The following is a 26,842-nucleotide window of genomic DNA, read 5'->3' as shown; positions in this document are numbered from 1 at the left end:
AAGACGACACGTCTCCATTCGTCCCTCCATTCACGCCTGTCGCGACACCACTGGAGGCGGGCTGCACGATGTTGGGGCGTGAGCGGAAGACGGCCTAACGGTGTGCGGGACCGTAGCCCAGCTTCATGGAGACGGTTGCGAATGGTCCTCGCCGATACCCCAGGAGCAACAGTGTCCCTAATTTGCTGGGAAGTGGCGGTGCGGTCCCCTACGGCACTGCGTAGGATCCTACGGTCTTGGCGTGCATCCGTGCGTCACTGCGGTCCGGTCCCAGGTCGACGGGCACGTGCACCTTCCGCCGACCACTGGCGACAACATCGATGTACTGTGGAGACCTCACGCCCCACGTGTTGAGCAATTCGGCGGTACGTCCACCCGGCCTCCCGCATGCCCACTATACGCCCTCGCTCAAAGTCCGTCAACTGCGCACACGGTTCACGTCCACGCTGTCGCGGCATGCTACCAGTGTTAAAGACTGCGATGGAGCTCCGTATGCCACGGCAAACTGGCTGACACTGACGGTGGCGGTGCACAAATGCTGCGCAGCTAGCGCCATTCGACGGCCAACACCGCGGTTCCTGGTGTGTCCGCTGTGCCGTGCGTGTGATCATTGCTTGTACAGCCCTCTCGCAGTGTCCGGAGCAAGTATGGTGGGTCTGACACACCGGTGTCAATGTGTTCTTTTTTCCATTTCCAGGAGTGTAATACTCTCAATATCACCTGACATAATTTGACTGTATTCTGTTACCCGATTTTTATATTTGTTTATATTCACCTTATAATCTCTTTTCAAGAACCTGTTCATTACACTGAACTGCTCATCCCCATCCTTTATTGTCTATGGCTGAATTAGAATGTCATTGACAAACTGAGGTTTGCCAATGGGAAGATTTTCATTGAGAGATGTACACAAGTTTGTTGGCTCCAGAAATAGTTTCAATGGCTGCTGCTTCATACTCCGTATATAAAAATAATTTATCAATTCAGATCAAGACACACAAGCCACACATAGATGACAGTTATCACCATAAAAACCGTAAACAGCAGCCCGTTCACTCATCGTGTAGAAATTGCAATTCCAGAAAAAACCCAGTCCAAAATGCAAGGATGTGTTGAGTGTGCAAAGTAACTTTTACCTGGGAGCAGGCAAGAACTGTTTCAAGAGACACTAAGAAAATGAAAATAATCAATTACTGACAACATAATGTAAATGTATAGATAAAAGATCTACTCACCTAGTGGCGGCAGGAGAATACAACACAAAAAGGTTTAACTTTTACAAGCTTTCGGAGCCAGTGGGTCCTACTCCTGGCAGAAGAGTTGAAGGGGAAATAAGAGGGGTGAAGGATAAGGACTGGAGAGGTTTAGGGAAAGAGGTACAGTTCAGAAAAGTCACCCAGAAATCCCGGCTAGGGGAGACTTATTGGATAGGATGAGAAGGAAAGACTTTCCTGCAACAAAGGGCTGACCTAAGGCACTTTTTAAGTTCTAAGAAAGCCTTCTGGCACTCCTCTGACCAAACAAATTTAACACCTCTTTTTACAATATGATTAAGCAAATGAGAAACCTGGGCCAAATTGGAAATAAATTTCGCACAATAATTAATTTTGCCAGGGATGACTGTAATTCTATGGGTTCTTAGAAGGTGGTATGTTAGTGATTGCATTCACATGATGCAGTGTGGGCATGAAGCTGTTTGTTTGTTGTGGTCTTCAGTCCTGAGACTGGTTTGATGCAGCTCTCCATGCTACTCTATCCTGTGCAAGCTTCTTCATCTCCCAGTACCTACTGCAACCTACATCCTTTTGAATCTGTTTAGTGTATTCATCTCTTGGTCTCCCTCTAAGATTTTTACCCTCCATGTTGCCCTCCAATGCTAAATTTGTGATCCCTTGATGCTCAGAACATGTCCCACCAACCGGTCCCTTCTTCTTGTCAAGTTGTGCCAAAAACTCCTCTTCTCCCCAATCCTATTCAATACCTCCTCATTAGTTATGTGGCATGAAGCTACCTTTACTTAACATATGTCCTGGGTATCCTACACTTAGCTCAAAGAAACTTCATTTTTTTAAGGTGACAATGCAGACCAACACCTTGGAGCCACTTGAAAAAGACCTGTAGATTGCACAGATGCTGCTCCCAACTGGTGCCAGTAATTGCCAAGTCATATAAATAATTAACATAGTTGGGTATACCTTGGATGAGTTGCTCAAGGTACCTCAAATGGCAACCAGTTACAGCAATGGCTTATTAATCCCAAAAAAGCTTCTTCATCTAATCATCTAAAGGAACTAAAAATTGGCTGCAGCAATACCTATCTTTAAAAAAATAATGGCACCCAGCAAATTTTGTTAAAAATTCCTCCACCAAAGGAACAGGATACAGATCAGCATTTGCTCGAACATTAATGGTAGATTTAAAATTGCCACAAATTCCAAGTGATCCATCTGGTTTCTTAACTGTGACCATGGGCATTGTCCATTGGCTAGGTGACACTGAAGATATTGCTCCTATACTTTGCAGCTAATGTAGTTCCACTTTATCTTTGATTGCATATCATGAAAGGTACTAGATCTGCTCTACAAAACTTAGGCACTGCTGAATACTTTAAAGATATGAAGGCTTGGAAACCCATTGCATAACACGATGTAGATTGAAACAGTTGCTTGGGTTGCACACACAATGCGCTAAGTTCTGTGAATTGCATCACATCTGAAATGAGATTCACTTGGTCTTGAATTGTTAACCAAAAACTGCAAAACCATCTAAGCTAAAAACATTCTTTGTTATCCAAGAGGACAATCCAGAAGCATTAGTTGCCGAGCTATGTTTTTATTCTTAGCTTAGACTACAATCTGATACTGCAATGGGACTGACTGACTACAGTACATCACTAGTGGGCACCTAGGGTGTTGCATATGTGGTGAGCCAAAGGTACTAACCAAAGTGTCCACACTAATCAGAGACACAGCCGCACCTGTGCCCAAATCAAACCTGCTGTTGCTCCATTAAATTCCAATTGCAGCTTATGCATCCCATCCGCTGCAGCTAAGGGCACCAGCAAGATAGCACACAGCCCACTGATGGTGGTTGTTGTTGTTGTTACCATTGTCGTCATCACACACCAGCTGAGACAGACACAAGCTAGACTGTGGCAAGTAAAACAGGTGATGTCAAAAGGGCAGTGATGCCATTGATGGCACGGGTTGCAATCTGGACATGACTGGCTGGCACGACTTCTCAGAGACCCTCGAACAATGAAGGGGAGGAAACTGGTGCATCAGCTTCCATTCACTTTAAGATATGGAGATGGCGAACAAAGAGCTTCTGTTTTTGTGCGTCTACCAAAGACGAGTGCAAAAGATCACTAACTACTGCACTAAATAATTAATTCTGTGCTCAGTAAATCGAATGACAATGCTGACTGGATGTCATGAATTGATAGTAGAACACAAAGGCGACTACTACTAAGAAGGTTGATCCCAGAAGTATCATGAAATATAGCTTGTGCTGATTATGAGACTTTGTGAGTTTTGGCAATTTTCAGCACATCACTCATGGTTGGATCAAATGACTCTAGAGCCTTTTCACTAACTTCTCTATCAGGAACTAGACATATGCAGTAATAACATAATGGATTAAGGATACTGCATACAGCACACTACTCTGTTACAGGACGAATCGATCTTGCGTGCCAAGTCTCGCAAGTTGGGAGCTCTTTCTGAGTAGTAGGATTGCTTAACACATTAACTGAACTTGAGCCTAGCTGCAACCATGTGGGTTTCATGATCGTAGTACTTGGTCAGCAAACTACAAACATCAGAGAACTCAAATTATCGGAATACGAGTGTGAGAGAGGGCATAGTTTCTGCACCATTCTGTACAACTTATTATTAGAAGACAGTAAGTGTGCACTTTGACATACAATATCAGTTATTTGGCTTGCTTTGTAGTGAAAAATAAAATGATGTAAACAGATTACCAAAGTCTTGTTTGCTTCAAAGAAGCAAGTGAATGGCAGAGGGGGAAGCAAAGAAACTGCTGCTGCAGACTGTGGCTGGCTTTGCAGTAGTTGTAACAGCAATTTCTGATGTTGCTGTTTGAATTCCCATTGTTGTTCGCGTTGCCGCTACTAAAATTCCTCCAGTCCCCCCCCCCCCCCCCTCCCCTACAGTAGTAGTAGTTTTGTGGTTACAGCTGGTGCTGTTGTGCTGTTGCAGCTGCAACTACTACTGTCACAACTTCAGAAACTTCAGACCCATGCTCAACTGAGACAGTTGCATGTCGAGAAAGTTCTCAACATCACTTTCCTATCATACTCTACTTAGAGCACAGTTTACAATCATTCACATTGTTGGTAGCACAGAACTGGTGGAGCAATCAGACAACTCCTGTGGTTGACGATGGTGGAGTTCACAAAGTAGACAGCTAACCAAAAAGAATTCCAAAGTGTAGCAAAGTAATCTTAAGCATGTACACACAGTCCAGGGAGCAATCCAAATCAAAAACATAATACAGACACAGTCAAAACTCTACTGATCAACCATGCTTACTGAAGGCTTCAATGACTGGAGAGAGGCTAACTGGCAAGTGTGGGCCTTGATATTTACAGGCAGTCTTGCATCAGTGGACAGCTCCATGTGATATGCTTGCAGCTGCAGCGGCACTCCTTGTGGGAGCAAGCTCTGGCCACAGTATGAAGCCCGAGTATCTCTGACCTACCTTCCATACCCTAAATAACAAAGTGTGAGGTCATCCACAGGAGTGCCAAAAGGAATTCATTAAACTTCGGTTACACCATAAATCAGTCAAATCTAAAGACTGTAATTCAACTAAATACTCAGGAATTACAATTGTGAACAATTTAAATTAGAAGGAACACATACAAAATGTTGTGGGTTAGGCTAACCAAAGGCTGTGTTTTATTGGCAGGACACTTAGAAAATGCAACAGATCTACTAAAGTGACTGCCTACACTACACTTGTCCATCCTCTTTTAGAATACTGCTGCGCGGTGTGGGATCCTTACCAGATAGGACTGACAGAGTACATCAAAAAAGTTCAAAGAAGGGCAGCATGTTTTGCATTATTGCGAAATATGGGAGAGAGTGTCACTGAAATGATACAGGATTTGGGCTGAACATCATTAAAAGAAAGGCGTTTTTCATTGTGAGGAAATCTTCTCATGAAATTCCTATCACCAACTTTCTCCTCCAAAAGTGAAAATATTTTGTTGACACCGACCTACATAGGGAGAAACAATCACAATGATAAAATAACGGAAATCAGGGCTCGTATGGAAAGATATAGCTGTTCATTCTTTCCACACGCAATACAAGATTGTAATAATAGAGAATTGCGAAGGTGGTACAATGAACCCTCTGCACTTAAATGTGATTTGCAGAGTATCAATGTAGATGTAGATGTAGATGTAGATGTAGATATTGATACTTGGGCTGTGCAGGGAATCCAAATCAGATTTTCACAAGAATTAAATAAACAAAAACTACAGATAAATATTTTCTTATCCACCAGAAACGTGAAAAAAAGAGTTAACGAAATGTATCATGAAGTACACTAGACGACACTAGTACATGCAATTAATATTTATCATTCACTGGATAAAGAAATCTGTATGAAATTTCAGTTACAGTTAATCATAGCATAAATGAAATATTTATCACAAAAATTGATGAACTTTTATCAAAATGGCTCTAAGCACTATGGGGAACTTTTATCAACACAAGAGTTATAATTTTAGTTACCTGATGCATTGCGAGTCCCAGGCAGCTCATGGTATGTTCTGGGTTTTCCGTTAGTTCCTCATTGAAGGTAAACCATGACACCTTAAAGTCATCATCAGTCATCAGATGCTTTAAATCAATGACAAATGACCTGCGTTCCATAATATCTGATGCAGAATATAGATTTAAATTCTTCTTTATGTATTGCTCCACAGCTTTAATCTTATCAACAGTGGGCGATCCATCACTATAAACTGGTATAAAAACAACAATGTCTACTTCTCAGTACAGCAAAGGAAAATAATGTCATACAGAAAGTTAAATTCCAAAATCAAAATGATGCTAACAAGCTTGTTAAATAATGATTTCCATTACCCTTGCAAATTTACAAATTAATCATAAGTTTTCTATGATAATTAGAATCAGTCTGAATTCTCATTAATTAAATAACTATTTACCAAAATTATATTCTGGCACAATTTCTTTTCCACTACTCTACCTTTGCTATGTATGAAAGACACTATTTTATTACTTGTTATCTCAAGAATGTGTTAGGAATACAAAAGATACCAACAAAAATTCAACCAAACAAATTATAATCTTTTAACATTCAGTTCTCTATTAAAGCAAGAGAATAGAGATAATAGCAAGGAGCTAGCATTTTTTTCAAGCATGACACTTCATGTATGTAATGTGAAGAATAAAGTTTACATGTACAGGCATACTTTAAATGTACGAAGGGGGATCAAATATATATGGGAGTTTTGTTCCTGAACATCAACAATTGGTAGGACTGGCCCCACACTTCTGCTATGCTTAGGCGGGACAGTTAGAAGTGAGGAGAGCGTGCTGTTACATATTTCCTGCCGTTTCATCAGTAATGCTCACGATGTCTAACCATAATTGCATAATTATCAAATTTCCTGCTTACAAAGGAGTTACAGCAGCAGAAATTTGCCAAAGATTGACTGCACAGTTTGAGATAAAACATTATCAAGGATGCATGTGTTTGCCTGGCATAAAAAGTTCAAGGAAGGACAAGAACGTATGGAAAATCAGCAACACGATTGCAGTCCTCAGACTAGTCCTCAACTAGCCAACAACTCGTGAGTGACAGGGTAAGGTACTTCACCTGGATGTCCTGCATGGACCACTCATCGAGGTACATGGGACAATTTTGGGAGGAGGCTGCATGGTAGCCATTGCAACTGATACAGTGGGGAAAAGGACGTGGACAAACTTCCTTGTGAACATCCGTATCCCAAGTTACACATTTGCCTGGGTGTCGACAGGATATTTGAGTCTGGTTGTAAAGATGCCACTGGTAGCAGCACATTGGGTTTGGAATGTACAGTCAGACTGTGATAACTTCATAGCCTGCTTTGATCTTTGATGGAAGCATTACTCTATTAAACATGAGAAAATGATTGCTTATGGGCACGAAGATTGCATCTATTTTTTCCATCACCCGATGGACTGCAATGATTCCCTGATCAGAGAGGTACGTTTGGTCAGACCCTCGAGCAGCCTAGTGTAAATAACACCACGCGTAGAATTCAGCATTCAATGGGACTTGAGATGAACAGGATAGCGACAGAGGAGTGAAGCTGCAAGCAGTTGTTGTGCTTGAGAATCATAAGTAGTCTCCAAAAGCAAAGTGTCATTGTGTAAATGAGAGCAGGATTTCACAGGGCTTGCAATTGCATCAACACCTTTCTGCATAATAAATGGATCTACTGCAGCAAAGGACTGTCTGTCTTCAATGCATGAAACCATGAGGAACCAAGATGCAGCTGGAAGGCTCTTCAAATCATTAGCCTCATTCCATTTACGTTTAGTATATGTAGTCTATGATGATGATGATTGCCTCATTGCAAGAAAATCCCCACGATTGCCAGCATCTCCGATGGCACACTCCTTCCAGCTGGGGCATCCCCACATCAGAGAGGGGCACACTCGCCTTAAGTGATTGTTCACACCTCCGGAACACCTCACAGAGGGACCAATTGACAGTTTGGGAAGGTAACAGCTCAGGCAATCACCCCTCTGCGGGCTTGGCCTGTACCGGATGGAACGTGCAAACTCTACCTGTCAAGCCATGGCTGGGAATTACGCATTACCCAATCACCTGTTACAAGTCAGATGTGTGGGCTGGCCTTCAGGAGCACACAGGGAGGAAGAAGAAACAAAGAGGAACCTGAAACGCTGAAGTGGAGGAAGAATATAAGAAGAGGAACAAAGAAAGAAAAAAGGAAAGAAAAACAATGGCGAGACCGTTCTGATGTCAGGCTACTGAAAATGTAGAACACATTCCCACATACATCCCAGATATGTTCTCCAAGGGAGGGGAAAAACAATAGCAAGAGGATAGACATACAGCATGGAAAGAAAATTATGCTGCAAAGGCTGGAGCCCCATGGTACCTAATCAAGAAGCCACCAAAGAGCAGCGAGCCCCCTGGGGGTGTGTGGATGTGGTGACAGCTTCCCCACTTACGGGCAAAGTGTTTTGGTGTACTTTTGGCAGTACATACAATCTAGGTGGAATGGCTTTCGTGGACTGGCTTTCTATATCACAGTTGTTTGATGACCCTGTCAGGCATGCTTGTTGCCTTCAAAGGAGCCCATATACTCTTGTCCACAGTATCTGTAGGATCAAATTGCAATAGTCTGTATGCTGGGTTCCCCAGACCTTCCCTGTCATAATGAGTCTGCTGTGTAAAGATTGTGGAGTTTCCTTTGTCTGCTGGCAAAACCATGATGCTGCTGACTTCTCAGATCTTCCTGAGTGCCCGTCTCTCATCACTGGCAATGCTTGATTTTGGAGGTTTTGTCTTGGTGACACGTTGCAGATCATCTGCAGAATTTCTACTGCCATATTTTGTCAAAGTGTGCTGGCCACTTGCTCCACTGCACTGATGGAACATGAAATGGGTGCATTCCTAGAAGTTGCAAAGTTGAGGACCCTGCTGAGTACCTTCAAAGCGATATCACCGAACGGCTTGCCACTTAGGTTAAACAAAATGCAAGTATCCTCCAAGTGCTATGCCTTCTTGCTCATATGGTCAAACTTTGCAGACTGGCACACTAAGGCATTCATCTTGGTTCACTCTGTAAGAGACCAGGAGACACAATCTACCCAGTCCCAATCTTTATGCGCCAAGGAGGCTTCCATGTGCAGGTGAATGTGTAAACACTCCCTGGCCAACATATCTAGCCTATGATGCACATCTCAAATGCTTTCCCTCACAAGTGCCATGCTAACTCGCACTGGACCGAAAACAAGACACCAGCTTGCAGCCAATGCGCTGAACTGAAGGTGGAATGTCTCAAGAGATTTCTAGTGGGTAAGGACTGCAGACGGAACGCCTAGAAGCGACCATGGAGAGGGGAGGTGGTAGGTATAAATATTAGAACTGTTACACACAACCAACAGTATCAGGTAGCATCTGATGAAGACAATGAGTCACAATGTCAAAATATTGTGCTTGGACAATGCTAATACCTGGCAGAGCAGCAGACACTTCAAAATGTCAACAGATTGCCAGAAAATCCTGAAATGGAAATGATCGTATGGCATTGTTGGTCAGGAGACCCCGTTCGGTGGAGTTCGGAAATTACATCAAGAGATTCTATGGGGAGAAGATTTACTGAAATATCAAGAAGCTTGAAAAAACTTCCTGATATGACATCAAGATGGGGATGTAGTAAAAGTTTTTGTCATGATCAAGCATCATATCAGCTCCACAATTGCAAAGATGAAAACCTGGCCAGACAGGAAGCGGTCTGGCGGCTCAGTTTAACGCCATGGTGTCTGGCAGTGTCTTTCAGCGCGAGGGATGCCACACAGGGCGCAGTTCCCACAGAGCAGCTGATAGCGTACAGGAGAAAGTCTTGCTGTAAAAAACACTATGTAACTGAAGCAAAACTACATCAACTCCTGTAGTTAGTTTTTGGGTAGAGATTCTCTTCTTCTTTTAAAATATTAAAAACCACCTCTGACAAATGGAAAATCCAGGATGGAATGTAACAATATTATGAAAAGGAAAGTTGCTACTCACTATACAGTGGAGATGCTTAGTCGCAGGTAGGTATAACAAAAAGATTGTCTCAAATAAAGCTTTCGGCTTGTTATAACCTGCAGCACTTCACTAACCTCTTTCGGTTTTGTGTGTTATCATCACTATAAAATACTTCTCATTCGATTCTGAAGAAACTAATGGGCACATAAAGTTGATATTTGCATCTCTTATAGTTTCACATTATAGCTTGATGATGAAGTGTCTGTTTTGTCGATGTTGGTTATAGTTATTGTGATACCTACTTTCCAAGTACTACGTAGCACAAATTTTGAAGAGTTTGCAGTGAAAAGTGTTATCACTGGCTACTTTATGTTTTGCTCGTTTTAAGTGATATGTTGCTGCGAACAAAGTGTAGCTAATATATCGAAATTTTTTTAAAAGTTGGAACGAAAGCCATATTTCAGTACCGTATGGAGAAAAGAGAAGTTAACATACTTTATTGATGCGTGTTGGCACGAAGTGTGATGCCTGAGCATGCCACAGACAAGTACGGTAGCCTGCAGCTCAGTCATGAACTTTTCGTGGAAATGCATGCGCCATTTTCAAATTAGTGAACGCAAATTATCATTGTACTTGAACACAAATTATCATTGTACTTATTAATTGAAGAAAATGATGACGAAGACACTCTACTCCAACAGTTGCATAATGGAAAAGTTGAATCATGTCCAATTTTTAAGATAAGGCTTGACAAATATTTCATTTACGACTCTTATCAAGCGTCATTTATTAAACAAATACCAAGTTCTGTGAGTTTTTCAGGTTAAATATTTTCAATTTAAGTATATCCTAGATCTGGTAAAAGAAGCTTTTGGGAAGAATTCATTAAATAGATACTTCTATAAGATAACATCTGACATGAAATTAGGTGTGGACACTACAGTAAGAGAATTCAAAATACTTCGGAAACTACAGTAGTTGTTTTTCCATATATGTGGCAAATTCGAAGCAAGGCAGAACAGTCGCCATTTCACTTCAGGTAGAACATCCTACCATTTTCAAGACAGTAAAGTAAATTTTAATTAAAAATATGGCACGTTTTGCACAACTACATAACAGATTATCTTAACTGTGTCAACATCTGTCAAGCTGAGCCTGTCTTAGCAACACAGACAGTCTCTCTGATATAACGCAATTAACTGCAGAGCTACCTATGTTGCATTTTCAATAATGGATAGTTTCGTAGACTACTAGAGTATTAGATTGGAATAAATGAATACTTTTAAAGGAAAGGAAACCAAGCGACACCTCTGCCAAACTGTATCCAAGATCTAATTTCTCTTTTTGTGTATCCAGAGATAATTCTACATCTATATGCTGCAAACAGCTGTGAAGTGTGTGGCAGTGGGTATGTCCTACTGTACCAGTTGTAAGGGCTTTTTCTGGTTCTTTTCACATATGGAGTGCAGAAAAAATGATTGTTTAAACACCTCTGTGCATGCTGAACATTGTCCACACAATTCACACGGGACGTTGTGTAGTATATTCCTAGAATCATTATTTAAAGCCGGTTCTCGAAACTTTGTAAGCAGGCTTTCTCAGGCTAGTTTATGCCTTTCTTCGAGCATCTGCCAGTTCAGTTCTTTCAACAGCTCAGTGACACTCTCCCAATGGCTAAACAAACCAGTGACCATTGTGCTGTCCTACTTTGTATACGTTCAATATCCCCTGTTAGTCCTGAGTGCCACACACCTGAGCAACAATCTAGGATGGGTTTGATGAGTGATTTTTAAGCAATTGCCTTTGTAAACTGATTCTATTTCCCCAGTATTCCAATAATAAACCGAAGTCTGGAAACTGCCGTGCCCTACGCATGACTGGGTCTATGTGATCATTCCATTTCATATCCCTGCAAAGTATTACAAGCAGGTATTTGTATGACTTTGCCGATTTCAACTGTGACTTGTTGATATTGCATTCATAGCATACTTCAGTTTTTCGTTTTTTGAAGGGTAAATTTTACATTTCTGAACATTTAAAGCAAGTTATCATTGTGTGCACCACATTGATATTTTAGCAATACCTCAACGAATATTTAGGCGGCTTCTTTCACACAGTCCTTCATTATAGATAATTGCATCTGCTGCTAAAATATATGACTACTATTAATACTGTTTGTGAAGTAATAAATACAAACATGAACAGCAAGGGTCTCAACACACTTCTTGGGATACACCTGAATTTACATCAACATCTCTTAATGACTTTCCATCCAAGATAGCTTGCTGCACTTTCGCTAACAAAAACTCCTCAATCCAGTCACTAATTTCACTTTATACCCCATATGATCATACTTTTGATAATAAGCATAGGCGTGGTACTGAGTCACATGCTTTTCGGAAATTGAGGAACACTACATCGACCTGACTGCCCTTTACTTTTGGCTTTCAGTATGTCATATGAGAAAAGTGTGAGCTAGTTTTCACAGGATCAATGTTTTCGAAATCTTTGCTGGTTGGCATGGAGAAGGTCAGAACTTGGAGGTACCTCTTTATGTTTGAGCTCAGAATGTGTTCCAAGATACAACAAACTTATGTGAAGGATGTTAGATGGTAGTTTTGTGGATCACTTCTGTACCCTTCTTGTAGATGAATGTGGCCTATGCTTCCTTCCAATTACTGGGCACCGTTTCTTTGGTAAGCAGGATCTATGACAGATTACAGTTAACAGAGGGGGCTAATTCAGCCCCAATATAAAATCTGATAGGGATTCCATCGGGCCTTGGGGCTTTGTTCAGTTTTAACGAGTAGATAAACTCTTTACTGACTGCAAATGTAAAGGATACAGTTTCTCATAGGACAGGAGGCAAATTGTTTTATGAAACACATTGTATAGAATAGCACAATCAGTTGTTAATGTTAGGAACAAGCATGGAAATAATTTGTTTTGACATCAGATATACCACGACACCAGAAAATTAATTTTTGTTTGAATGTGACATGTAATTTTCTTATAAGAAGTTTGATTTTCTACGTTTTGATCACATGAATGCTTACATATTTGCTGTAACGTCTTCCAGATGCTTTAAGATGTAATATACACTATGTGAACAAAAGTATCCAGACACCCCCCAAAACATGTAACTGTACAGTTATATGTATTTTGACTCAAATTATTTTCCTATTACATTTACAATAGCATTGGTTTAGAAAATGTGGCAAATTAGTATTAAACTTCTTGGTTCATCATCTTCTAATTTAATTTTCCATTGTATCAGTGCATCATCATTAGCTCAATTGTTTGCAGAGTTATCAGCCCACATCAAAAACTCTTCAAGCACAAAACAACATTTTTTATTTACATGAAGCAAAACATGCCAGTTGTTTCAAAAAATACCACACACATACGTCAAGAAAGGTTAATCCCATTCAGAGACCAGCTACTAAGTGTGATTACAGAAGTGAATGAAAATCCCAGAGTAAGAGTCACAAGCGTTTCCAGGAAATATGATTTTTTTTTTTTAAAAGATTGATTATTTTCCCATTTCAAATAACAATGACACAACTGAAACCGAGTTATTCCAGAAGGTGAAAATGAGTAACTAGCAAACTCACTGGAGTGTATGGCAAATGGGGATTTGGACCAACAAAAGTGTAAGATGCTATAAAATGAATGTGACTGAAAACAACATTTATATTCCTTTTATCAATAACAGACCAGGAAAGACTGGTTCCAAAACTTTAAGAAATGACAGTGAAGAAACCAGAGCCCTTAAGCAACACAGAAGAAATATCACAAAAATCGTCCATCTATAATTTACAGCTTTTATGGTCTGTTGAAAGACAAAATGGAGTGACTTGGTATAAAAGATGATCCAAAACATATTTACAGTCTGGGCAAGGCCAATTTGTGCTTAGACCAATCTAAAACAAAAGAAAGATGCAAAGGAAGTTGAAATGAGGCTTTTAAAATGATCACCAGAGGGCAGACATTCATCGGCATTGAAAGAACAAGTGGAAGTTGTTGCAAAATCCTTGCAGGGTTTTGGGCCAATAAAGACAGTCAGTCAGTCGGTCAATACCACCCATCTTAAAGCCACTGATGACATGAAATAACTCTACAGTAATGTCAAAAAAGTATTGCAATGAGCTGTTTAAAATTTAGAAACATTAAATTGCAGTTCTGAAATGCTATTTCCATTTTAAATACTCATTGTCTCATAACTGCTAATGATTACCCCAATATAGTGTTCTGACAAAATACATTTTGTCGTGCAAGTACCCCAGTCTGTACTCACAACAGTCCCTTAAATCACCCAGGAAGCAGTTGTCTGAAAATTAAAATGAGAACGTCTGTGGTTTACCAATTCCATGGGCTAATATGCAGACATATTTCTATTTTTTATTTATTATTTTATGAGAGATAATAGTGTGAAAGTTTCTCCAGATTATGGTTAGTCACACAACAATATTACACAAATAAGTATAAAAAAAAAAAAAAACAAAGTATAAGAATTATAACGAAACTCACACTTTTATCTGAAAATTACACCATATTGCCCTAATAAGATAGACATGTTGCTAAAGACGAGTATGGAGCTAAGTAATGGAATAATTATCAGTATTGGCAGAAGTCTGATCCCCCTTCTTGGGTGATGCTGGCTGGGCTAGCATCTGCTACCTGCTGGATCTCTTTGGGCTGCTCCTGACCTCTGTCCAATTGACTCTCCTTATGGAGCTGAAATGGCCTATTTCGTGTGTCACTGGCTATTTTGAAAAAGGGTGCTTGACTTTGCTTCAAAAACCAACTAGGGAGAACTAACTGTTGGACAGCGGAAGCCATTTGGCCAAACCAGCAGTGTGTTCTTGATTGCAACATCCTATCAATAATAGATTGTGTCCTATTTTCATTACATCAATTCATTTCTCCATGTAAGTGAAAGTGTAGCTCACTTCCTGTTGCAGTTGCAGCTGTGCTTTACAGTGTATAGCTTCAGCATGTCATTTTCCATTCTTACTGTTTCAAAAGTTTAAAATTTGCACATTTTTACCTCACTTCTACTACAGGTCATCATGATAGGTAGGAAACAAATAACAGAAAAGGATGAGAAAAAGCACACAACAGAAAAGGAAGAACTCCTCCAGTACATCTACAACTTACACCACAACTTAGACAAAAGATTGACAGATGCAGAGAAACCACCAGCAACAGCAGATGATTCTCACATACCAACAGTTCTTCCAACAAAAGGACCACCTCCAAGCAGACAGCAAAATGCAAAGCAGGAGGGTAGGATGATTCCTTGGTAAGTTAATGGAGACAAACCAGCAGTTCACTTAGCAAGCAGCTTCACAACATGTCTATAGAAAAGCTACATACCACCACATCCGAAAAAAGCTAAAACAATCTTAACCTACAAGAAGGACAGCATTTTCTTACTAACTCTCACCAACAAGATTCTCATGAAGATAATGCCTATGTGTATCAAGACGTCTTTTAGAAGAACAAGTAGGATTCTGATGAGGATTAAGCACAATAAACCAACATTAACTCCTTGAACAAAGTTACCAACAAAATAAATGAACACAAAATGGCACTTTGTTTACCCTTCATCAACTTTGACGAGCTATTGATTCAATCAGCTATTCGACAGTTACAAATTGTATGTTAACAGGGGCAGAACAAAGCCCCTATCAAGATTATCCATAACATCTACAACATATCAACAACATTCATCTTTGTTAGGTAGTCCATCAACATATTTTTCCATCAGAAGAGAAATAAAGCAAGTAAACCTAGTATCGCCAAAATTATTTATGGCCGTGCTGGAAATGGCAGCATCCAAGATCAACTGGAAAGAGAGAGAGTTCAGAATTCTGGGGAAGATCTATGCTGCATAAATGGTGCTCTGCTCCTACCTAAAAACAAGAGGAACTGCAAATTCTGGTTTCTAGCCTTGTAGGAAAATGTGACATGATTGTGCTTAAGGTAAACATCTTGAAAACAAGTTTCACTAATTCAGCAGGGAATGAAAACATGATGTCTGGCACAAAGGCTCTAGAGAGTTGAAAGATATGTATTTACCTAGGTCAGCTCCTGAATGACAGAGGTAATATAAAGCCCAAAATATTTTACTTCCCAAAACAAGGATGGTAGGCATTTGGAGGAAACTGAGAAAAAATATGCCAGTGGACTTGAAAAGATGCTTTTGGCCAGTGTGTTCTTCCCATTTTAACTTATACCTGTATAATGTGGCCACTAAGGACATTGCAAAAGGTAAATTGATAAATACATGGAGAAGCATGGGAAGTTCAATCTTGGCATAAAGTGAAGAGCTCGCAAAGTCCGTAATGTCATACAAGGTATGGAAATGGAAATGCACAGAATATGCTGCAGGAAGAGATGATGGAAGGGGATGAAAGCAATCTTCAAGTGGAGCCACGAGAGAGGGAGGCCATCAGATCATTGGGATATGGGTGACAGAAAAATTGGATTCAACTTGCAGAAGACTGCTTGAGGACGACACAAGTGGTGTGAATGAAGAAATTTCTGCACGACTTAAAGTCGCATCTTCCAAGTGATTGAAATAAGTGCATATTACTGCTGCTACTGCTACTACTACTACTACTATTAAACTATCGAGACATTTGTGTTGTCACAAGCCACATCCGTAGTAATAAATTAGCAAGAATTATTCTACTTTGAAAAAAAAATCTGTTGCTTCCTCAATTACATTAAATACCTTCATCTATCTCCTGTTTACAGCAAAATATTTACATGACTATGTTGGTATTTACCACAGAGTAATAGTTATCTGTATGTCATAAGAATAGAGGCTTCCTTACAATAAGCACTGTTGCCTGACATGCAGTCTTTAGTTCTAGAACAACCAATAAGCTTGATTCCCATCAAGAGCTGAAATTTACAATTTACATTATCACATTACTATTTAGGCAATAAAGAATAACTGATAATTGTATTATAGCATTACCTTCCTGTGGAAGATACTGCTTCCATCCAACATATGGAGTAGGCACAGTGTCAAATATGTCTTTAACACTTGGTTGACTAGTTTGAGACTGTTGTGGAGAATCCTGCACATGAGAACTTGCTGGTTTAGTAGAATGTCCCATGCCTGCAAAAAGAAGAAATAAAATTTTGATATATATGGGGTGCCAGTGCTCACTGATCACTTCAACATGTGGCACTGCCACCATAATATAAACTGCTCAGGAAAGTTACCCACCACTTACATACCCGTTAACGTGTAGACATAGATTTAAGAGGTAGAAGGAATGAAAGAATATGTCTTACGAAACAAAATAAATAAATATCTTCACCCTGCAATAAAAACAAAGCAGTAACAAAATTAAAGGTAGACTGTTAGAAACTGTACATCTTCACACATATGCAACATCAAAATTTGTTACTTGTTACCATTTAACACTCCATGCTTTGTAGCAGGCTGTCTACAAAGTGGTCAAGAAATTACTGTTCCAACTTGCATTCCTGGGACAATATACTGCAAATCTCAATTGGTCCAAAAAAAGCGTAATTGGTTTCATGTCCACAGTTACCCCAAGTCATTCCATTTGAGTGGTTCCTACATTGTAGAGGAAAATGGTAATGATATGGGCACAATTTATCTTGTCCACTATCATCTTGAAAGATGAATCCATTGCAAAAATGTTGACAGTAGGGCTTATAAATAAAAAATCAAATAGGGGTAGTGTGGGAGTTGGTTTAAAAATGAATAAAACAAATAGGAATGTGGATAAGCTGCTATGAACGGCATAGTGAACACATTATTGTAGCCAAGATAGACACGAAGTCCACACCTGCCACAGTAGTAATAGTTTACAAGCCAACTAGCTCCGCAAATGACTAAGAGATTGAAGAAAAATTGATGTGATATAAGAAATTATTCAGATAGTTAAAGGAGACAAAAATTTAGTAGTCATGGGGAGCTGGAATTCGATAGTAGGAAAAGCAAGAGAAGGAAAAGTAGTAGGAGAATATGGACTGGGAGTAAGGAATGAATGAGGAAGCCACCTGGTAGAATTCTGCACAGAGCATAACCTAATCATAGCTAACACTTGGTTTGGAGACACTGGAAGGTTTCAGATTGATTATATAATGACAGAGAGATTCAGGAAACAGATTTTAAATTGTAAGACATTTCCAGGGGCAAATGTGGACTCTGACTACAATTTGTTGGTTATGAACTGTAGATTAAAACTGAAGAAACCGCAAAAAGGTAGGAATTTAAGGAGATGGGACCTGGATAAACGTAAAAAACCAGAGGTCGTGGAGAGTTTCAGAGAAAGCATTAGGGAACAATTAACAAGACCGGGGGAAAAAATACTAGAAGAAGAATGGGTAGCTTTGAGAGCTGAAATAGTGAAGGCAGCAGAGGATCAATTAGGTAAAAAAGACGAGGGCTAGTAGAAATTCATGAGTAACAGACGAGAGATTGAATTTAATCGATGAAAGGAGAAAATATGAAAATGCAGTAAATGAAGCAGGTGAAAAGGAATACAAACATCTCAAGAATGAGATCGACAGGAAGTGCAAAATGGCTAAGCAGGTATGGCTAGAGAACAAATGCAAGGATGTAGAAGCATGTATCACTAGAGGTAAGATAGAAACTGCCTACAAGAAAATTAAAGAGACCTTTGGAGAAAAGAGAAACATCTGTATGAATATCAAGAACTCAGATGGAAAACCAGTCCTAAGCGATGAAGGAAAAGCAGAAAGGTGGAAGGAGTATATCGAGGGTCTATACAAGGGCGATGAACTTGAGGGAAATATTACGTAACTGAAGAGGATGTAGACGAATGTGAAATGGGAGATACGATACTGCATGAAGAATCTGACACGAGCACTGAAACCACCTAAGTCAAAACAAGGCCCCTGGAGTAGACAACATTCCATTAGAAATATTGATAGCCTTGGGAAAGGAGACACGTGAAATACCCTCAAACTTCAAGAAGAGTATAATAATTCCAATCCCTAAGAAAGCTGGTATTGACAGGTGTGAAAATCACCGAACTACCAGCTTAATAAGTCACAGCTGCAAAATATTAACGCGAATTCTTTACAGACGAATGGAAAAACTGGTAGACGCCGACCTCGGGGACGATCAGTTTGGATTCCACGGAAATGTTGAACACACGAGGCAATACTGACCCTACAACTTATCTTAGAAGACAGATTAAGGAAAGGCAAACTTACATTTCTAGAATTTGTAGACTCAGAGAAAGCTTTTGGCAATGTTGACTGGAATACTCTCTTTCAAATTCTGAAGGTGGCAGGTGTAAAATACAGAGAGCAAAAGGATATTTACAATTTGTACATAAACCAGATGGTAGTTATAAAGAGTGGAAGGGTATGAAAGGGAAGCAGTGGTTGCGAATGGAATGAGACAGGATTGTAGCCTATCCCCAATGTTATTCAATATGTGCCTTATACAATCAGTAAAGGAAATCAAAGAAAAATTTGGAGTCAGAATTAAAGTTCAAGGAGAAGAAATACAAACTTCGAGGTTTGACAAAGACGTTGTAATTCTGTCAGAAACAGCAAAGGACTTGGAAGAGCAGTTGAACGGAAGGGATGGTATCTTGAAAGGAGGATATAAGATGAACATCAACAAGAGTACAACGAGGATAATGGAATGTAGTCGAATTAAATCAGGTGATGCTGAGGGAATTAGAAGCGGAAATGAGACACTTAATGTAGTAGAAGAGTTTTGCTATTTGGGGAGCAAAATCACTGCTGATGGTTGAAGTAGAGAGGACATAAATTGTAGACTGGCTACGGCAAGCAAAGCATTTCTGAAGAAGAGAAATTTGTTATTATCAAGTTTAGATTTAAGTGTCAGGAAGTCCTTTTTGAAAGTATTTGTATGGAGTGTAGCCATGTATGGAAGTGAAACATGGACAATAATAATTTAAACAAAAAGAAAATAGAAACTTTCGAAATATGGTGCTACAGAAGAATGCTGAAGATTAGATGGGTAGATCACGTAACTAATGAGGAGGAACTGAACAGAATTGGGGACAAAAGGAATTTGTGGCATAACTTGACTTGAATAAGGGAGCAGTTGATAGGACACATTCTAAGGCATCAAGGGACCACCAATTTAGTAGTGGAGGGAAGCGTGGAGTGTAAAAATCGTAGAGGGAGACCAAGAGATGAATACACTAAGCAGATTCAGAAGGATGGAAGTTGCAATAAGTACTGGGAGATGAAGAAGCTTGCACAGGATAGAGTAGCATGGAGAGCTGCATCAAACCAGTGTCTGGACTGAAGACCACAACAACAACAACAACAACAACAACAACAGGGCTAGACAACAGGTTGTGGGATCCTGTCCTGTTACAGCACAGTCCTTGATTTACCCTTCATAGCAATGGGAGGTGTCAATCATCCACACATGATATAAGCCGGTACTGGTCATATACTTCTCTGATGATCACCACTTGTCAGCACAAAAATGCTGAAACATCTTCCAATCTTCCACTTCAGATGGAGGTCTATTTTTCCCTGCACTCTCGCCACACCATGATGGTGTTGATGGGGATTTGGGGGGGGGGGGTTGAATAGTATTGCTGCATCCTTTGAGAAATGCAGAGGCTGAACAGTGTACACAAAGTGCATTGATCCATTCAGGATTGGAGACAGCATGAGTTCTACTGAACTGCACCAAAAATTTAGGTCTACTTTTACATCCTGTAGGCCTAGTCCTAGTGATTTATGTAATCAAAAGGGTACTGGGAAAGAGAGTTCTGATAAAAAAACCACAATCTACATCGAGTCAAGAGACTCTCTATTACCCCAATCAGTTGTTTGAGTTCACCATACAAAAATGTTTCACCACTGAACTCAATAGTTGTGTGCAAAGAAAAAAAATAAATCTAAGTATTATCACATCATCTTGTCTACAACATGTGGAACATAACAGGTAAAAGTCTGGATCAGAGCCAGTAGCATACTTACGTGTTTCGTGCAACAATGTTGTCAGCACTTGCCATGAACTGAAAACAGCACTGAACCAATGTGATTTACATGTCTTGTTGAGGCAGTACTTTTACTTAATATAAAAAGGAAACAGGCAGAAACTACAAGGATTCTCAGAAAATAATACTGAAAGTTCAAACATGAAAATAGCCAAATAGATCCCAGCCTGGCCCAAGGATTTGGATCCAACAAACGAATCCTGGTCCTGACTTCCCCCACATCAGAAAAATCATCACTCAAAATCATCACATATAAAAACTTTGCTGTCTGGAACAGATACCCAGGCTGCTAAACAGTAGCTTGTAACTCAATACAAAACTCAAACGAATTTGTACTCGTCATAAGGTAGTTAGGAAAAATGTATCGGTATTTTGTTTTAGTGACGGAGCTCTGAAGGGAGCTACCTAGAAATGATGGACGTTCTTAAATGACTTATTGCTTCAAGTGTTTTCGGATAGGATTTGCACGCATAGGATTTGGCATGTTAATCAGTAATTGAAGTATGTATGGAACTCAAACAAGAGCTGCAAAAAATAGATGCTATCTCTGACAATATTGTTGCTGCATTTTGATCATGTTACAAGCACACAAAACTATCTCCATGGCTAAGGAAAAGGTACAGAAAGCTGGTTGAGTTTTTTGGGGATAATTTAAGTGTATATCAGAGAATAGGCAAATGGGAAATGGAGGTGGTGTCTCTGTTTGCAATAGACAAAAATCTGAAATCCAATCAGATAGAAATTGAACATGCATGTGAGATTGTTTGGGCAAGACTCAGTATCACTGGTGGTCATAAAATAACTGGATCCCATCAGACTCATCTCCTGATGTAATCGAAAACTTCAGAGTAAACCTCAGTTCACTTGTACACAAGTTCCCCCAATCATACTACAATCATCGGTGGAGACTTTAATCATCCAACAATTAATTGGCAAAATTACAGTTTTGTTAGTGGTGGGTGTGATAAGACGTCCTGTGAAATTTTACTAGATGCCTTCTCTGAACACTTCTAGAACAGATAGTGAGGAACCCCACTCATGATGGAAATATATTGGATCTAATGGCAACAAATAGACCTGGCCTCTTTGAGGATGACCACACCGAAACTGGTATCAGTGACCATGACGTGGTTGTGGCAACAATGATTACCAAAGAACAAAAGACAAATAAACAAGCAGAATGATATCTATGTTCAGTAATCTAGATAAAAATTCAGTAGTGTCATACCTCAATGAGAAACTTGAAACTTTCAGCTCAGGTCAGGAGCATGTAGAGGAACTCTGGCTCCAGTTTAAAAGAATAGTTTACCAAGTACTGGATAGATATGTACCCAGTAGAATAGTTAATAACAGGACAGTACCTCCATAGAATACAGCCACTGTAATGAAACTTCTAAAGAAACAGTGATTACTGCATAACAGGTGTACAATAAAGTGTAGAGCTGTAGACAGAGAGATGCTGAATGAAACGTGTTTGGTTGTTAAGATATCAATGCACGGTGACTTCAGTGACTATGACAGCAGAATATTGTCAAATGACATTTCACAAAATCAAAGAATTCTGGTCGTATGTAAAGACTGTTAGTGGCATTAAGTTAGTGTACAGTCCCTAGCAAATGAGACAGGAACAGAAATTGAGGGTAGCAAAACAAAAGCTGAACTCTGGTTTCAAATGTTCCTCTACAAAGGAAAATGCAGGAGAACTGCCCCAATTTACTTCATCTTTTCTGTGGTATGAAGATTAAATAAGTATTGGTGTCAGTAGTGTTGAGAAAAAGTGGAAATGGGATATTCCCTGTAAAGTAGGACACACAATATTTAAAAGTTTACAATTTGGTACTTTTTATATAATTTTTGAAAAGTCTGGACTTTTTACTGTATGGCATCAATGGCACCAATGGTTTGAGGCCCATTATTGCCTTCCATCCATAATTTTAGCCATTTTTATAATGCCATATGTTTTTCGCATGAGAGTGTGAGTTATTGGAGACTTTGGACCTTCATTTCAACGAATTGGCAGGTAAGAATTAGCATATCATTATTTATATTACTGTTACATACCCTAATGTATTGCATAAAGAGTATAAATCTGAAGTAGGTAAATTATAGGTTAGGGTAAATAATATAATACAACAGTGTAAACTTTCATGTAACATGAGTCACTTTCATGTGATTTAGTTCTTATACAAAGAGAGATATTAGAGAAAACTTTATTTTGTTCAGTAATTTACTGCTTAGTGTGAATGTGTAACTAATAGCCCTTCTAAACATTTCCCAATTTCAACCAATATCGTAAAAACAGAAAATTAAATGTGTAACATGAGTGACTTAATTTGAGTCACAGTTGTATTATTTTAAGGTTACAAGAAGATGATGCCCTTAGTAGCAGTAGAAAGACAGAGTAGAAGGTGGGAAAAGTTTAAGAGTGAAGGAAAATTTGAAGAATTTGAGAAGCAGCATCTGGAAGAAGCTAGAAAAAGCCAGCAGAAGCAGAAACAAAAGTTTCTACAGTTGAGTCAACATAAAGCGGGTTTGTCACCATATAAGTCACATAGTGCTCTGGATAAAGCCATGGCTTGAGTGCTGCAATTGCTTAGATTAGCAAGGTACTGCGTAAAATGTGCCTTAGGAATAAGATGTCCCAAATTTTTAACATGAGTCACAACATAAAATACATTCTTGTTCTTTAATTTTAATGCTCTTCCCTGCTTAAATAACACTTCTAAGATCTTTTCCTGAATAACACAATTTGTAACGATGTTTTACACAAGAAAACATCGGTCTATACATTGATAAAAAGTCATCATAATAAAACACTGATTTCAAAATGTAAAACAAGTCACCATGGAATCTCCCAAACTGTTAAAACTGAACACAGCTTCAGACCCCGATGGAATCACTGTCAAATTCTGTACTGAATTTACAGCTAAGTTAGCTCCTCTTGTTACTATAACCTATCGTAGATCCCTTGAACAAAAAACTAAGCCCAAGTTCTTGGAAATAGGCACAGGTCATACCTGTGGACAAGAAGGGTAGTACAAATGATCCACAAAACTAATGAGGTATCTTAAACAGAATGACCACCTCAATGCCAATCAGCATAGTTTCCGAAAACACTGATCATGTGAACCCCAACATCGATATGCATTCATCTTGGTACTCTAAGCATTAACTTTGGCTGTTCCGCCATGTTCAAGTCAGTTCTTTGTGACCCTTGTATATGTTAAAGTTAATAAATGAACTACTGCAAAATGGGTGTGATTATTGGTGCAACCAAACCGAACTCCCTCCTCAAATGAATAAGAGATTTCTGATGTTTTCATTGGACCAGCATCAAGCTACTCCTGCATTCCAATCGCTGACTGAGATTCTGAAATTTCTTAAAAACGAGAAGCAGGGTCATTCCATGTCAAGTATCCCAGTTTAGATGATGATTCCAGCTCGACCATCTTCAATTTTGATTAAATTTGTACAGGATGTGCCTGAGGGCCCTACATGAACTTATGCAAAGTTTCAGGCTCACCTGTAACTTGGTTGAGGTGTCATTTCCGTGAAGACCACTTTTACAGAGACCGAAAAGTAGCGAAGAAATCGTCAAGTTTGGCATTCCACTGTTCCTAATGTAAAAGAGCTAGACTCTTGCTTCTAGGTATAGTGGTACAACTTTGTGTGCTCTACACACAAATGTTGCAAGTAGAGTTCAGATAGCAATGCATTTGGCATGATCTCAGCTCAGAGTTGGCAGCAATTCAGGCCATGAGAAATCTGCCCCAAGGTTTAACGAGGCATAAGTAGTGGAGAAAGTGTGCTATGGACCTGGTCTTTTGCTAAACTACTGTCTGTCTGGGTGTTGAGTATGTCACAAATTTTGGCCTGAAACTTTGCACAAGTTCATGTAGGGCCCTCAGGTACATCCTGTACAAATTTAATCAAAATTGAAGATGGTCGAGCTGGGATCATCATCTAAACTAGGACACTTGACATGGAATGACCCTGCTTCTCGTTTTTAAGAAATTTCAGAATCTCAGTCAGTGATTGGAATGCAGGAGTAGCTTGATGCTGGTCCAATGAAAACATTAGAAATCTCTTAGTCATGTGAGGAGGGAGTTCGGTTTGGTCGCACCAATAATCACACCCATTTAGCAGTAGTTCATTTATTAAACTTAACACATACAAGGATCACAAAGAACTGACTTGTACATGGCGGAACAGCCAAAGTTAATGCTTAGAGTCCCAACATGAATGCATATCGATGTTGGTGTCTATTTCATCAGCGCCACATAGCTCCCCCCCCCCCCCCCCCCTTGCAGTACGGAATACTCTTCAGAGGCCGGGGCGGGGGGTGACTATGACATTGGCAAGGGTGGTCCGCGGGAGCCGTACACGGTCAGCTCGACAGCGTCATTGGGGAGCTGTGTGGGTAGATGTTGTGAAGGAAGGTTCGTCCACCAAACCTGGGAGTCATTGAAGTGAGACGGGCGTCGTACTGGGCATGCTTGTCGTCTGAGCGCCGGAAAACTCTGTAGAGGCCGGTATATGTAGGTTGGAGGGGAGCACGGACAATGTCATCTCGGAACATGACGTACTCACAATTGTCCAGAGATTTCGGAACGTGAACCTTAGGGCAGAAATGGCTGGCAGACGAAGGGATATGGAGGTTGATGAAGTGGCATCTGACACGGTCCACGAAGGAAGTTAAGTCAGACTGAGGGAGAGAAGCGGAAGGGCTCACAAGTTCGCCAGGGAGAACAATGTTCTGGCTGTATACAAACTCGGCTATTGTGCCTTTGAGGTCTTCCTTATAGATCGCACGAATGCCGAGTAGCACAAGGGGAAGGGCCTCCGTCCATAGAGAGTCGTGGCATCGAAGAGCCGTCTTGAAAGTGCGGTGCCAGCACTTGACTAGCCCATTACTTTGCGGGTGATATGCTGTGGTATGGATGCGCCGGATGCCGCAAATGTTACAAATCCTGTTGAACAGGGCCGGCTCAAATTGTCCACCATGGTCAGTCGTGATGATAGCTGAACATCCGAAACGCGATACCCATGACTCAACGAAAGATCGAGCAACAGTTTCTGCCGTAATATTGGGGGGGGAGGGGGGGGGGGGAGGGGGGGTGGGGGGAGGGCAGCCTCGACCCAGCGAGTTGTTCGGTCGATAGACAAGAGAACATAACGAAAGCCTTTAAAGGGGGAGAGAGGGCCGACAGTGTCAATATGAATATGCTGGAAACACGCAGGAGCGATCGAAAAGGTGCCATGGTGGGGGGAGGGGGGGGGGGGGGTGAAGTGTACTTGTGTACTTTGCAGCATTGGCATGCGACGCAGGAGCGTGCCCATTGCTGGCAGTCCTTGTTGACATTTCTCCACACAAACCGCTCTGCTACGAAGCAGGCGGACGCACAAGCACCGGGGTGGGCTAAATTATGCAATGCGTTGAAGACAGCTCGACGGAGCGTGGTTGGGATGAGGAGGCGTAACGTGCCCATACTGTCGTCACACCAGATCTCATCAGAAATGCCAGGAAAGGTGGTGCGGACGAAGTGTAGAGAAGAAGTAGAGTCTGAAATCAGGTTTTGAGTTTCCTCGTCAGCGGGTTGGAGGTTAGGCAGTTCAGAGTGGTCTAACAACGAATGGACGGTGTTGACTCGTGAAAGGAAATCAGCAACTATATTGTCAACACCCTCTATGTGTGTGTGTGACATAGGTGATGAACTGAGATACGAAGTCCATGTATCTGAAGCGGGTTTGTGGTCCATTAAAAGATAGAAAGGGCGTCCCTCAACATCAGTTTTAAAATGCTTGATCGCTTCATAGACCGTGAGCAATTCCCTGTCAAACACGGAATATTTCCATTGTGCATTGGTGAGCTTGCACGAGAAGAACTGCAGAGGCGAAGTTTGGCCGTTGATTGTCTCGCTAAGGACAGCGCCGATGGCAGTATCGCTCGCGTCTGTGGCGATGAAAAGCTGCGCATTGGGATGAAGATGCGCGATGGTGCTGGCCTTGCCAAGAAGATTTTTGAGGGCAGTGAAAGAGTCAGTCATAGCAGGGGTCCA

The 26,842-nt window shown here is 40.4% G+C and overlaps 1 protein-coding gene across 1 annotated transcript in view; it reads right to left on the bottom strand.

The window, feature by feature from the left end:
- Positions 1–26,842, bottom strand: part of LOC126469898 (DNA helicase MCM8-like) — a 181,330-nt gene that overhangs the window by 148,111 nt on the left and 6,377 nt on the right. The window contains exons 2-3 of the mRNA XM_050097246.1: positions 16,757–16,900; positions 5,766–5,998 (exon numbers count right to left, since the gene is read on the bottom strand). Of these exons, the coding sequence (XP_049953203.1) occupies positions 5,766–5,998; positions 16,757–16,900 (377 nt within the window). The remainder of the gene's footprint in view (positions 1–5,765; positions 5,999–16,756; positions 16,901–26,842) is intronic.

Source organism: Schistocerca serialis, chromosome 1 (genome assembly GCF_023864345.2).
Source record: "Schistocerca serialis cubense isolate TAMUIC-IGC-003099 chromosome 1, iqSchSeri2.2, whole genome shotgun sequence".
In the NCBI taxonomy this organism is placed as follows: Eukaryota; Metazoa; Arthropoda; class Insecta; order Orthoptera; family Acrididae; genus Schistocerca; species Schistocerca serialis.
This window is presented reverse-complemented; position numbering and strand designations above follow the sequence as displayed.